This window comes from Fukomys damarensis, unplaced genomic scaffold (assembly GCF_012274545.1).
Source record: "Fukomys damarensis isolate Sample0158 unplaced genomic scaffold, DMR_v1.0_HiC HiC_scaffold_36, whole genome shotgun sequence".
Classification (NCBI taxonomy): Eukaryota; Metazoa; Chordata; class Mammalia; order Rodentia; family Bathyergidae; genus Fukomys; species Fukomys damarensis.
In genome coordinates this window covers 26077994-26093065 of record NW_022900948.1, presented here as the reverse complement: position 1 = coordinate 26093065, position 15072 = coordinate 26077994, and the positions used below count along the sequence as shown (strand labels likewise).

General features: G+C 38.2%; 1 protein-coding gene across 3 annotated transcripts in view; it reads left to right on the top strand.

The window, feature by feature from the left end:
* The first annotated feature begins 5110 nt into the window (after positions 1 to 5110).
* Tmem245 (transmembrane protein 245) overlaps positions 5111 to 15072 on the top strand; it is a 98746-nt gene continuing 88784 nt past the window's right edge. For all 3 annotated transcript variants that reach the window (XM_010639291.2, XM_033758972.1, XM_010639290.2), the window contains exons 1-2: positions 5111 to 5717; positions 14328 to 14445. In XM_010639291.2, coding sequence (XP_010637593.1) covers positions 5145 to 5717; positions 14328 to 14445 — 691 coding nt within the window. In that variant the 5' untranslated portion in view covers positions 5111 to 5144. The remainder of the gene's footprint in view (positions 5718 to 14327; positions 14446 to 15072) is intronic.

Genomic DNA, 15072 nt, shown 5'->3' with positions numbered 1-15072 from the left:
TGATTTTCCCACATTGCTCTATCAGGGACTCCTGTTTTACAATCAGTTGTAAATTATGCTGCCAGTAGCTTCCTCCTGGTCAATTGTAAAAATATCAAAGTTAATGACTATTTTTTTTACATTAATTCATAATTGATTCATTATTATGAATAAATGGCATAATGACATTGCCATGTGCTTATATTCTAATATATTTTCCACAGTTGGTGCAAAAGAAGTGACAGTAAAGTGTGGAGCTGATAAGCTACAGTTTTGTTTTACCTAAGCTGTGGCCATCGCCAATAGTTTTATTGTTGAACTGCCCTTCATGGTGGGAATTTCAATGTTTCAGAGTAATTTATTTCCCCGTAGAAATTTATCAAAATATGCCACACCCATGGGAGTTTTACACATGGTATGTAACATTCTCTGTGTGATGGAAAAATGTTTGAGGGCCGGTGTACTAGGCCAAATGCTGAGATGTATATACTTTGTTGTTGTATATGCTTGTATATCCTTGTTCTCTACACAGAATTGATTTTGTTCAGTGAGCAGTTTGATTGTTCACAGTATGTATGTGTGTGTGCTTGTGTGTGTGTATGTGATGAGGTAGGAGTATATTTATACATAAATGCATACACACACACATACACACACACACACACCCCACAGGCATTTTAAGGTCTTTGTCAGGATTGTTTGTTTTTTGATTCCTTGACCATTTTAAAACCCAAGAAATAAAACATTATGTATGTTATAGTCACACATGCCCTTGAGTTTATAGTAATTTAGTTTGTATGTAGGAATTTCTGCATCTTTAGCTGAGCCTTGCCTCTTCCATTGAACATTTTATGAGTTGTTAAGAACATATAAAAAGTCCTGGGTGTGTGGTGGCATACATCTGTAATCCCAGCAGTTGGGAGGCTGAAGCAGGAGGATTGCCTAGAGTTCAAGGCCAGCCTGAACTATATAGTGAGACTCTGTCAAAAAAAAATATATACATATATAATATATACAATATATATTATATATGTATATAAAGTATCATCTTTAAATTTGATTTTTCTATACTGTTAGTTAAGAAACCATGACTAATATTGGCCAAATAACTAGCATATTAATGGAACCTATATATTCTTCATAGTTAGTTTCTTTATTTAATTAGAAGATTATTTAGTCTCAAGTTGTTCTTCTCTGTTTTATGTTTAGCAGATGACTTGCATGTAAGCTTCTTTTCATGAAAATGTAGTTAAGCTAATGTGATTTTAAATATATCTGGCACCTAAAAATTAATATGTTACATTAAGCCTTTTGGGATTCTTTTGGTTAAAATACACTGATGTTTAGTGAAGTTTTGTTTTCTCTCACTATGTTCCATTGGGTGAATAACCATTCAGTTTGATTCTTCTGGAGAGTAATCAGGTTTTGGGGTGCTCGGTGGGTATGGCATTCAGCCAGGTCACTAGAGTCTTTGCAGCTTTATCACCTAGAATGTCCTGGTCACATGGAAAGGCGAATGCTACTTCCCCATACGCCTTATTCCCACTGACATGTTGATATACTGGAACACTCTGGCTCCAGGAGTATTATACTTTTTTGAGACTGTCTGTAAATAATATTTTGTAAAAACTATGCCTTTAAATAGACATTAATGGGTTATATTTGTTTTATAATAATTGCATACCTAATGTTCAATTGTGATTGATTTTGAGATTATATACAAATGTATATTTATAAGCCTGTCTATGTGAATTTTTACTCTAACATATGTTGTACATTACCAACAAAGACATGGATTTCTATTTATGTAAAATAATTGTAGCAATATTTCTAAATGGTACCTAAATGATTGTTCTGTCCATTTGCCATCATAAATACTTTTATCTTTAGAAGATTATGTTATAGTCAGAATATATTATCTAGATTTAAACTTTCGAATATAAATTCTCCAAACAGTTTGAATTCCTTCCTGTTGATGTAATTAAAATTAGTTTATAATTCCTTAAACTTTTGCTGTGGTGCGTTTTTGCTTTTCTGTTTCTTTGTTTTAAATCTTTTCAAACTTTAAGTCTCCCTCAGTTCTCTCTGAACCTATAGACCTTGGAGAAGTTAACAGCATGTCTTGGGTAACAAAGAGGAAAGTCTTGTGTGACAAAGAGGAGCGTCATGTTGTTAGAGTCAGGTAAAGACCACTGTGGAGAAGCAGTATACAAAATAAACTCATGTTTATAGCTTCAACTTAATCCTTTATCAAGTATAGTAAATAGAGGTCTGTAACCCAATTTCAGGTGTATCAGCTAGTTAATTGCACATAGCTAGCTCTAAAAATTTAAATTAGGAACCTCATTGACAAATCATATTACTGCATATGTTAAGAATAGTTAAGAGTTTAGTTGTAGAGCTTTGTGAATCATAAGAGGGATAGAAAGTGAAAAATGTAGTAGCTGAGCTGCTGATTCTATTGGGACTAGGTTGAAAAGCTCTTGGAATGGGACGTTATAAAAAGAATCAGGCACTACCACATTCAACATTATAGAGTAATATATATTATAGAGTATTAATAATATATACTCTAGTCCTCACCACAAAACCGCAAATCTTTGGTCCTTATTTGACATTCTAGTTGTACCCTGTGATATTTATTTTGCAGTATCTTCGTGGGTAGCCTACTTATAAGACTTAACCGCAGGTTCTATTAAACTTGGAGATTTCTTAGGGCTTAATCTAGATGCAAGACCAGGGGATAAGCTGTAAGAGAACTGAAGTGAACTTGAGTGAATGGGAAAGACACCACATCTAGCGGCCTGAAGCACTCATTCATTTATTTAATAACTATTTATTGAAGATTCTTATCCACCAATCCCTGTACCAGATAGCTACGTACAGAGAACTCTAGGAATAACTGCTCTTGATTTCTGCCCACAGTGGACTCACAGCCTGCTTGGGAAGCCAACCTTAACATTAGTTTGTGGTCAATGCTCGTGTCTGGTACAAACCTAGAGCAGAGGTTCTAACCTGGACTGGGACAACCAGGAAAGCAGGACTGAGGCTGAGTCTTAAGGAAGGGCTCTCTGGACTGAATGTTTTTATGCCCTCAATATTTATTTGGTGAAGCTATAGTGCCCAGTGTGATGGCGTTTGTAGATGAGGCCTTTGGAGAATGTAATTAGGTTATGTGAGTGGAGCCTTCTGGTGGGATTAGTCCTTTTAGAAGAAGAGACAAGAGTGCTTACCTCCACCATGTGAGGACACTACAGAAAGTCAGCCATATTTGGACCAGGAAGAGAACCCTCACCAGAACACAACCATGCAGGTACCCTGGTCTCAAACCTCCCAGACTTCCACAAGTATGAGAAATACATTTCTCTTATTTAAATCACCCTGGCTATAGTAATTTCTAATAAGATCCCAAACTGATTAAACCAAAGGGCTGGGAGCAAACAAAGGCAGAGGGTATAGAGAGGCATCATAAAGAAAGGCAAGTGTGACTTCATATCACTTTTAGGATTCGAAACTGGCAGGACTTGACTTATAAATAAAATAACTTTTTTTTGGAGAAAGAAGATGGCAAGGTGGTGAGCAACATAAAAAATGCAGCTTCTCAGAGATCCAGAATCCGGAAGCTGTTTTGGGCAATGGTGTGACATGGACGGTTGATGGCCGACTCAAGTCTCTGAGCATAAGTGAGGCACTCCCTTTGGAGCTCCTTAGAAAAACTGAGGGCTTTTTGGGATAGAGACTGAGGCTTTGTTATAAAAATAGGAGCTTGAGCCAGTGAAAATGGACACTGACCATAATTTGTAATCATGATCTGGCACAAAGATGGTTAAGCAGCAAAGCAAAATCTAGAAACAACTGAAGCAAAACATTTATTGAATTGAACTTTTTTCCAAAGACCACCTGGATAAATGTTATTTGAAACCTGTAAATGAGATGGAAAGGAATTTTTATATCATTTACTGGATGCCTTTGTCTCCAAGACTTAATAAGCAACAATTTTTACATCTGGAACCTGTCTTTTTTTTTTTTAATTTAAAAGAGGAATGAAATTCATCTCGAAATTAAAGTGAAAACTTGTTGAAAACAGGAAAGAGATAGCAGAGAGTTTGAACACTCATATATTGAGTGCTCAGTAAATGTTTTCTTTCTTAATTTTTTAAAAGAAAAACGATGTTTGGGATATTTTATGGGTAGCAGAATTGAATCCTAGCACTTTTCCAACAGCTAAACAGAAGCATGCGGCACCCCTCAGATCTTCTTGTTCATAGCAACTCTCAGGCAAGAACTACTACTATCATCATCCCCGAGGAGATGGAGGGGACAGGGAGATTGGGGGCTTAATTGTCCTGGCCCCCTGAGTCCTACAAAAGAAAGAGTGGCAGTTTAAGACTCTGACAGAGGGCGCTTTGAAGAATTTAGACTGCTCCCATACTGACATCTGCTCAAATAGCTGTCAGATTACAATCTGACAAATAGTGCAGGTTACAATCCTCCCGAGGAGCTTTAAAAGATTCCTTTGTAAGACCAGTTCCTACAGAAGATAATAGTTACATAGAGTTCTGAGTTTGTATCCCTCCTCTGCCACTTGGTTGCAGTGTGACCTTGGCCATATACTTAACTTTCCTTTGCCTCATTTTTCCTGTTTGTGAAATGAGGTTAATAAAACGTTTGTAGGGCTTTGAGGATGAAATGAGTTCATAGAAGCGAGGTATTTATGACAGGGACTGCCTCTTGGTGAGCGCTACTTAAAATTCTGTTAAATACACCACAGCGAATACTTTAAAAGAGTTTATTAAATGAATCAGTAAAGTACAGTAGAATCTGGGTATCGATCTTTTGAAGTACTCCTCACGGAATTCTAATGTGCAGCCTGATCAGTCTCTGGGGATTCAGCTCCGGTGAAGTTGACGTCAACCAAAGAAGGAAGAGAAGATTTTTTTCCGCTCTTGGCCTCAGAAACTTCTTACTAGGGGGCCGACCAATGGGCGAAGGGGACGGAAGAGCTCACGCCATGCCCTCTGGGAGTGGTAGTTTCCCGAGAGTCTCGCATGTGCTCAGCAGACGGCCGGGAACTACTACTCCCACAAGGCTGCGCGGCGCTCACCAGCTTCGTCTGCGCTCTTCACAGGCTCTCAGGACCGCCTCTCGGCGGCGGCAGAGGCGCGATGGCCGACCACAGCTGCTCTCCTCGGGCGTCTAGCCCGCGGGGCTCCCCTCGGCGGGAGCCCCGAGCCCCTACCGCAGCGGGGCTGGGCAGCGGGGAGACTCCGCGGACAGCGGCTCTGGCACTGCGTTTTGACAAGCCCATCAAACAGGCTTTCTATAACACGGGGGCAGTGCTGTTCGTGTGTCTGTGCTGCGGCGCTGCGGTGCTGGTTTACTTCATCCTCGAGGCTTTCCTGCGACCGCTGCTGTGGGCCGTGTTGTGCGGAACCTTCCTGCACCCTTTCAAGAGCTCGCTGACGCGTCTGGGTCGCCACTGGCTCCAGCGCCTGCACCGCGCTCACACGCCCATCGTGCTGGGCGCGCTGCTGCTGCCGCTCTGCTTCGCCGACTACGGTGTAGAGGCCCTGGGTGAGCAGGCGCTGCGCCGCCGCCGCTTGCTGCTCTTCCTGGGCGCGGGCGGCCCGTTGCTCTACGGCCTTTACTGCCTCGGCAGCTACCTGGGCGTGCAGGTGCTGCTGGCACACGCTGGCGTGCTCATCTGCCGCGGGCTGGACTACTTCAGCAGCCTGTGGGTGAGTTAGCGGCGTCCCTGGCCCCTGCCTGCACCCCGGGCTCCTTAGGGCGCGGTCCTGCGGGTCCTCTCCCATGAGGATGTGAGCGAGTGACCCTTTCTGTCTTCCCACACACACCTGGGCAAGTTGTCGCTAGTGTGATTTTGGACCAGCCTTGCCTGCTGTTAGGCCCTCTTGCGGGGGAAACCAGCTGAGAAGCGCCGCTGCACTTTGCTGGGAGAGGCCCCAGATCTCGCGGGTTTGGGAGCTTAGGGGTAACCTCTAGTCGGAGGGGAAGATTGTTCCGGCCTGAGAATCTAGTGCAACTCGCCTTCCTATTGATAAGAAAGGTGACTTCTGACCAGGGCAGGTCTAGTTAGGGACAAAGAAAAAGAAAGGACAGGCAAACTCAATTTTCTCAAATCCTAAAACAAAGATTGCTTCACAGGCTGGTGCTACTTCCACTTCAGGTCATTTTAGTGTTTTATTCAAGGTCCTGCGTGCTGAGCACCTGAGCTTTTCCCTCTCCCCACTTTTTGGGAGCTGCTTTTGTTCTGTAGTAACCGAAGCACATCCTCTCTTGCTCTACTTGGAATACAGCAGCAGGTTGGGTGGAGGTAGATTTGTAATGCTTGGATCACCCTGAATTTATTCTTAGGAAATCAGGGAGATTTAGGACCGGAAGGACTTTCATGTAGTAGAACCTTACTGATACATTTCCTATCTGACTACATTGGGGCTGTTAAAAACGAGCGAGTATTTATTTTAAAAATGTTGATCAGTAAACAGTGTCATAGTGCTAGTGATGTAGTGCAGTAGTAAAGCGTACTTCTTTGTGCCTGAGGCCCTGGGTTCCATCAGTAGTGCTTCCTAATTTGTTTTTTGTTTTTTGTTTTTTGTTTTTTTTTTTTTTGAGATATGGTCTCTGTGTAGCTTAGGGTGGCCTCGAATTTACTGTGTACCCCAGGCTGGCTTGGAAGTCATGATCAGCCTCCCCAGACGCCACCAAGCCTGGATTTAAAAGCCATACTATTGAAAATAATTTCACTTGTCAGTGTAATAATGTTCTATGCAGTTTGACGTAATTAAGTTGGAGAATAATTTTGTTTACGTGTTTTTTTGTTTGTTTATTTTGGTACTGGGGATCGAACTCTTGACCTTGCACTTTTGAGTCAGGCAGCACCACTGAGCTAAATCCCCAGGCCCTTCTGTTTACCTGTTAAGCAAGATTTTGACTTCCCTGCCATTACTGGTAGAGTAATAATTGACCCTAGAACTCCTGTCTTTTGCTCTATCAAATATCACTTCTCAGTTCAAATTTAAAGTTGGCTGAGCATGCTGTTATGTACTGGGCTTTGTGAGAAGTTTTTGTTGTTGTTTTTTTAGGCTAAGGCGGCAAGCTCAGCCTTAAATGTGTGTATGATCATATATCAGTATTTTTTATTTGTTTATTTAGGTGCTGAGGATTGAATCCAAAGCCTTAATGCATGCTAACCAGTGCTCTACTACTGAGTTACACCTCCAAACCCATATATGAGCATAGTTTAATGGAGCCGCTAGATAGAAAGATAAATATTAATTACCAGATAGGAGCTGCATTCTCCCAAGAATCTGTCACACAGCTAGTGATTCACTTTATTGATTGTGAAACCAAACAGGGCTGCCTGTTAGAGAGCAGTGGTCTTTATGCTTTCTGGACAGCTTGTACATGTGAGCCAGCTGCTAAAGGAAGTCAGATGAGAAAGACAGAGAAAAGTTAAATTTAAGCATATGGACATTTTGCTGAGCAGGCGATTGATATATTTAAGATCCAACTTTTGAACACTTGCCATGTGTTAATGTTCTTTCTGTGGGTGTAATTTATTTCTCAGAACAGTCCTTTGAGCCTGGCACGGTAGCCCACACCTATAAGCCTGGCATGCAGAAAGGCTGAGACAGGAGGATTGTGATTTTGAGGCCAGCCAGGTCTACATTGAGAGTTCAAAAATCATCTTCAGCTACATAGTGAGACTCTCTCTCAAAAAAGAAAAAAGAAAAAAAAAAAAAAACCAACACCAAAAAAATCTTGTCAGCTAGGAGGGAGGGATTTTAATATTAGAAAACTAAGTTAGAGTTGGATCTTTCATGCTATTAGTAAATGTCAGTCACTGGATCATCTTCATAAGGATTTTAAAAAGTTTCCCCCCAGTACATTGTGTTTAAGGTTTTTAGTTTTTAAAATATAAGCTGATTTTAGTTATCAGGACAAATATTGGGATTGTACTAACTTAGCTGTTCCCTCAAAGGCCTTGGGATTCTAATTATCTAGAAATGAAGCCATCTCTCTTTTTATCCTTGTATCTGTAGAGCTTTTTCAGGTCCTCTCCACTTTTCCTGTGTAGTGTCCACAGTAGCTGTATTTCCTTTTGCCAGTGGTTTATCCTTGCAGCTGTGTTTCTCTTCACTTCTCCTTGGATTACTTCAGCTTTTTTCCTTGACTCCACTTTCCTCCTAACACTCCATCCTACTTATGAATGAAAGACTAATCCTTTATGGTACCAGTAATTCTTTTTCAGCAACTTCAAATATATTGGAATGTTGTCCTAAGTTAGGATTTCTTTGGAAAATCGTGTGTTGTGTTTTAAAAAAGTCATCTCTCCATGTGATTCAGCCCTTGGCCTCTCTTTATGTTGTAGAGTCAGGCAAGGTAAATCTGATTCTACCATTTTCTTCTGCTGAGAGTGTTCTGATCTCTTCTCCTCTTTTATCTAGAGTTTTTAGAAAAAATTGAAAACCATGAACACTTTCAACAATAGTAATAGGTTTGTTTTCTCTGTGGTCTCTGATCTCATTATTTCCATCTTTATAAGGAGGCATGAGGGAGAAGAGTGGCTGAAAGATCAGAAAACTAAGTTACAAACTTGTTAGTAACTTGCCTTGTGACCTGGGACAGACCGAAGTCCTTCGCTGAGCCACTAAACCCCAGTTGTGTAAAGTGAGGGGTTGGTGGGACATTGTATAAGTTTCTTTGATGTTCTGTCTTACAAGATCACAAGAGGTCCTTAGGAAATGCACATTAGCCAGCCTTTTGGATCTACTGCAGGCCACTTCTAAACCCTTTTTAGGTTTGCTTCTGCTTACCTGGCAACGGTGAGAAGTTTCCAGAGATTAGTGCCTTTCACAATTAAAGATTTTGATTGTAAAATTCTTGACTCTTAAATTGCCATGTGACGAAAAAGAATATTTTTCAGATTAAAGTTAAGCTGCTTTAAAGGAGAGTAAACTACTTGAAACAGTTGTCTAGTGATTTAGGGCTGTGCCTCCATAACTTGAAGGAAATCTGTTGTTTTATTCTCTCTGGAAAAGACTTGGGAAAGTGTTCTGCAAACATATGCAAATTTTCCCAGTTTATGCCCAATAACAATAAATAACATAATAGTCTAAAAAGGCAGAGTTTCTGTTTTATGCACTGATATGTCAAATTCTGTGTCGTCTTTAATTATAGTGTTTAGCACATTGGTGCTGTAAAATGACCATGGATTATATATTTTGAAAAGAACCCATTCTATTGAAGAAAATAAATTTACAGGGGTGGGATTTAGCTCAGTGATGCTGGTGCCAGCCCCTGCCAGTTCAAGGTCCTGAGTTTAATCCCTGGTACCAGAAAATAAATAAATAAATGAAATGAATGAATTTGGGAAAGTATGACCTGTTATCTAACTGTGGCTTTATGCTTGGTTTATGCTTGGAAGAAAATTCACACACGAATGGGTTTGCTCAGAGACTGAACATATATATGTAGAGTCCCCCCCCAAAATGTATACGCACTATCGGAAAAGAAGAATTATGTGTAAATATTTTAATATTAGGTGTATTGAGATGTCATGATATTGATACAAGTTACCTTTGGTCTCTAGAATTATGAGAGATGCTCAAAGTGATGACATTAGCTTCCAGACATTTATTAGTACAGTAAACTGTTGCTTGGGTAAGCTTGGTTGTTGGGATTGCTGCATGTGCATTTTCATTTTCTTTCCTAAGGGACAGCAGTATAGTAGGTTTTCTGTGATGTTCAACATCCTCTAAGGTGCCCCATATTAGGCTAATGCCATCTGTTGAAAAAAACGTCATGCTATTTTTCTTTTCCTGAAGTGTGTATACATTTTTTTGCTGGACTCTATATAAAGTTGACTTATTAGCTCCAGTCTTCTGTGTTAATGAAGGACTAAGAATAAGAAACTCTGGAGGGATTTGAGACTAGAAATTGTGTTTTGGGGCTGGGGTTGTAGCTCATGGGTAGATCACTTACCTGACACGTGAGGCCCTGGGTTTGATACCTAGCACTATAAAACAAAAAGAAAAAAACTGTGCATGAGATGTGAATATACAAATATTTATTTTTCTTGTTATTTTAAGGACTGTTTGTGATTTCAAAAGCTGACTGAAGTAAAACATGGTTGTTTTACAAAAGAGAATTTGAGCAGCATGGAAGTTTGTGTGGTAAAGAAATCGTTCCCTGCCACCATTCCTGCTGTGCAGATGTTACTATTGTTAACTGATGTCTAGCCTCTTAAGCTTGTTTCTGTGCTTATGTGAACAGAGTTTCTATATTTTTAAACAAAAATGGGATATCATGCATATAATTCTGCACCTTGCTCTTTCATTTATCCTTGTATTATGGACTTCTTTTCTAATTAGTGCTTATAGATAATACTTTTTAATACTGCTGTCATATAAATACTTTTTTTTGGATATCTTTTAGAAAGTATTTCATTTGACTTTTTTGAGATAGAGTATTCCTATGTAGCCTAGGCTACCCTTGAACTTGGCAGCAGTTGTCCTTCCTCAGCCTCTTGAGGGCTGGAATTATAGGTATGCACCGCCATGCCAGGGTAGAAAATGTTTCTGACACATTTTCTTACTTTGATTTATATTAAAGTACTCATAAACATTTTTAACCATTGCTAATTGTTCAGTATAAACTCGTAAGGGTTTTTAAAAATAGGTATATCCTTGAACTAATATTTCTTCTGTGAATCGTCTCTGATTCATAGAAAATATTCAACTATTTTTTAAAACCCATAAGCCAATTTTTAAAAAGTTGGAAATATTTTTTCTCTTTATAAGGATATTATATTCCATTAAGAGTAAATTCAGTACTTATAAAAAAAAAAGCATAAAGAAGCAAATTACCCCTTGAAATACAACTACCCAGAGATGATTATTTAGCATTTTTTGTGGAGTGTATTTTCACTATTATAAACTTATACAAGCATAACTTTACACTGTGTTTTTCAACCTAGATATTCATTACACTTTTGAAAGTGTAAGTATCCGTTTTTGGTGATACCATTGTTTAAACAGTACCCTATTAAATGACATTTAGGTCGTTTTATATTGTGAGCTGTTAGTGAATATTTTAATTTCGATCCATGCTTCATGGGTAAACATTCCTGAGGATAGAATTGGAGAATGTATTTAATGATTACTTATTTTAAACTAAGATCAGGTAGTCTGCGAGTTTCAAATTTACTAGATAAAAATGCATGGTTCTCTTTGGGCTATCAGTTTAAAGAATCTCAAGTATGCAGTCTCTTATTTGCCTCTGTCTGCAAGTGGTACTAATTCCTGGTTAAGTATAGATAAGGCAAAACAAAATAAAAAGGAAAGAAAAAACCCTCTGGAGATGGGTTTAAAAGAATCATAGTTTTAAACTCTGAAGGCTATATATGTTTTCTAGTTCATCTTTATGCTGAAGGCAGACTTTCCTACTCTGTCATCCCTAAATTGTGGTCAGCAGTTGTTCAGATACCTTTAGTGATTTAGTTTATTCTATTTTTAGATAGCTATTATTTGTTAGCAAAGTGTATTCTATTTTTAGACAGCTATTGTTTATTAGTGAATATTAAGCTGGAATGTATTGTTCTTAATTCCCACCTGTTATTTCTGTGTCAGAATCACAAAACTTAAGTTTCAGTCCTCTTCTAGGTGACATTTTTGCCAACCATGTGAAAATACTTATGAAATCTTGATTTTCCCTTCTCTTCCATGCTAAACAGTGTCCCCGACCCTGCTATGTCTTTATCATGTATTATGATTTCCATTTCCCAGCTTGGATTTTATTGCTCATGTAGTTTGGTTGTGCAGGCTTCATTGAAGTCATCTCTTTACGTGATAGGAGTATTGTACATCGTACCTAGGCCTGTCATACTCTGATACATACTGAACTGAGAAGCTTAGAAGTCCTCCTCCAGTCCCTGCTTGCATAGTGGAATTAATCTAAATGCATAACTTTGTGTTTCTCTTCATTAATCTTATTTGAATTAGCCATTGTTCTAGCTTCAGGATGTCTTTGTGAATCACAGGTCACAAAATTTTTCTTGACTACTCCCAGTGTTGTGTAATCTGTGTGAGTTTGATTAGCATGCCTTCTAGTCTTCCATCTAAGTTACTTAGTGTTTAAGAGAGTGTTTATCTTCCCTGTGTGGCATTAGGTTGCAGAGTATCCATTCATGGAGCATCATTTTTTATTTCAAGCATTTGTAGTTTTCTAAACTGACTGGTATCTTTCCTTGTGGAATTTGAGGCAGCTTTTGGTTCTATTTTTCTAGCCCCACATGTCTTTATTCTATGGTTGGGAAAGCAGATGTTGGGCCCAGATTCCTAGATTTAATTCAGTCTTATCATTTACCTAGCTAGCTTTGATGTTGGGCAGATGATTTCCCTGAAGTTTTGATTTTTTTCATCTGTGAATTGGGAACAATAGCACTAATTTTTGAGGTTATGAGGATTAAATTAGACCCTGTAATTAAAGTATTACAACAGCCCGATACATGATGTTACATGAGTGTTCTGTTATTGTGTTCAAATCATTGTTGAGTTTTACACTCAGATCTCAAATCCTTTGGAATTCCAGGGCTAATTTGTCTGATTCTGCAAGCCTGAACTATTTTGAAGTGGCTGTCATCCCACTTTCCTTGTCCTCATTAATTTTTGGGCTTCAGAGCTCTTTAATATTTTGTCTAATAGTTGAAGAAAAATATTTTAATATTCTCACATTTTGATATGAAAGTGTCATTTTTTTATATTTTACTTTTACCATATTAGGAATTTCAAAGCTATGTAGTCTTTTTTAAAAAAACAATTTTAATGGTTGTGAAAATTTTACTGCATGAATTAGCCATAGTTATTCATTTCCCAGCCATCAACCTTTTAGGTGTTTTCACTGTTCTAAATCACATTCTGACGAAGTTCTTTATACTGAAAGCATTCTTAGAAGCTGTCATTGTTCTGTAAGAATAAATTCCAAAGCTGAATTCTCCAGTCAGAAACTATAAACATTTTTAAAACCCAGAGATTATTTTTATTGATAAGTGTGACCACAATAATGTAGCAGGATTTTTTTCCTTGTCTTTTGTAGTAATACTATTAGTTTTTTTCTTCATGCTCTAAAGTATATCTTTTTATTTTTTTATTTTTATTTTTATTTTTTGGTACCGGGGATTGAACTCGGGTCCTTGCGCTTGCAAGGCAGGCCGCCGAACCGCTGAGCTAAATCCCCAGCCCTCTAAAATATATCTTAAAGTTCTTTTCTTGTCTTAATTTGCCCCCCCCCCTCGTCAAAGTTCATGTCAAACTTGAATTTTACATTCTTACTAAATTCTTGATTGGTGCTTGGATTTGTTCTGGATTAGATATTCCACCTTTTGTAAATAATTCTGTTAGAATATGACTTTCTGTGTAGATTGCACTGCTTTCTTGTGATGTTTCTTAAGTGCTACCTATTTAACTTTAGTATAGGGAGGGAGAATTAAGGAAAGGCTGGCTGGGTCTTCTATTGTCATGTTTTGTTATTTCTTCCTGTAGTAACTTTTCTTCTGGCACACTCCTTCAGCTGGAGTCTTTAACTCTGGGTTAGGGTCTTACCCTGTTGTTACCTAGATAATTGCAAAAAGGGCACACTTCAGTAACTACTTTCTCTCTAGCTTTATTTTTTTTTCTTTTACAGTAACAAGCATATTTTAGCTGAATATGGTGGCTCATGTCTCTAATTCCAGGCCTCTGGGAAGCTGAGGCAGGACGATCTTGTTTTAGTCTCTCCTGGGCTATTTAGCAACTTGCTGAGATTCTGTCTCAAATGAAAAATAATTTTTAAAAGGGTTGAGGATGTAGCTCAATGCAAAGGCCCTGGATTCAATCCCCAGTACCAAAAAACAAACAAAAAAACATAGAAAACAAGCATAAAACATAAACAACAAGACTGAAATAGACTTTTTTTAGTCTGATCCTTTTAAAAAGGTTTTTTTTTCCCCTTTTGCTTTTATAAACATTAATTGATAGAAATTCAACAAGATTGGGCTTTAAATAGAATATTTAGAGTATTTTACGCATAGAATGGGTTTTGAACTTTAGTGTCTTAAAATGTTATATAGTTGTCAAATCCTTAAATATCGCTACATGAAATTTCAAATGCCTGTTTGTTTCAAAACAGTTTCTCTAAACAGAGGAGGAGGACCTAGTTAGCTCCACCAACCTTCTCTATGCTGTGTCCAGAGCACTCATGGGATACAAGTTCTTGCAAATGTTTTATAAATTCTATGTTCATTTTCACATGTCTATTTTACAGCTGTGTCTATATTTCATTTATTTAAGATCTGGACCTTGGTAGTTGGCTATGTGTTGACTGTTTCATTGAAGTGGAATTCAAGCACTGAACGCTACTTGAGAGCAGTTTCAATTCCTGTCTGGATTATATTGCTTTTTCATTTAGGTGAGTCACTTCATTTTTTTTTTTTTTTTAAGTCTAGCTTAAGGTTAGCAAAGGCTGATTGTGAATGAAAATGAATTTTTTGTAGTATTATTTGTTGTGTTTAAAGTTCTTTAAAATAATCTTTAAAAGTTAGGCTTTCATCTTTTATTAATCTTTAATGAAAATATGCTTTAAAATGTGTATCTTTTAATTATATTACATGTTCTTTTTAAGATAAAGTCCTTTAATGGTAAATCTATCTTAAAAAATAGTGCACACTGGACTTTCTTGGTCATTTTGCTGAGTGTCATGCTTATGGGGATACAGATAATCAGTCAAGGATACTAAGAGGTGGCCTGATGTGTCAGGTAGCTAAAGGGACTAGAGAAGGTGTCTACTCTGGATGAGAGGAAGAAATTGGGGCAACAGGGCAAGGAGGAGGTGAGATAAGGATGTAAAATATGAAGACCTGTATTTAATATTTGAAAGAGTGTCTGTCCTGTGAAAAAGTGCTTTAAACAGATCTCTGTAACCATGATGGAGAGATGTCAGAGCTTATCTTCCTAGAGACAAATCCCTGTTTAATAGAGGGCTTGCTGGAGCTCTAGCTGCTCAGAGTAACGACTTCCCTGTCGTGTGAAGCCATCC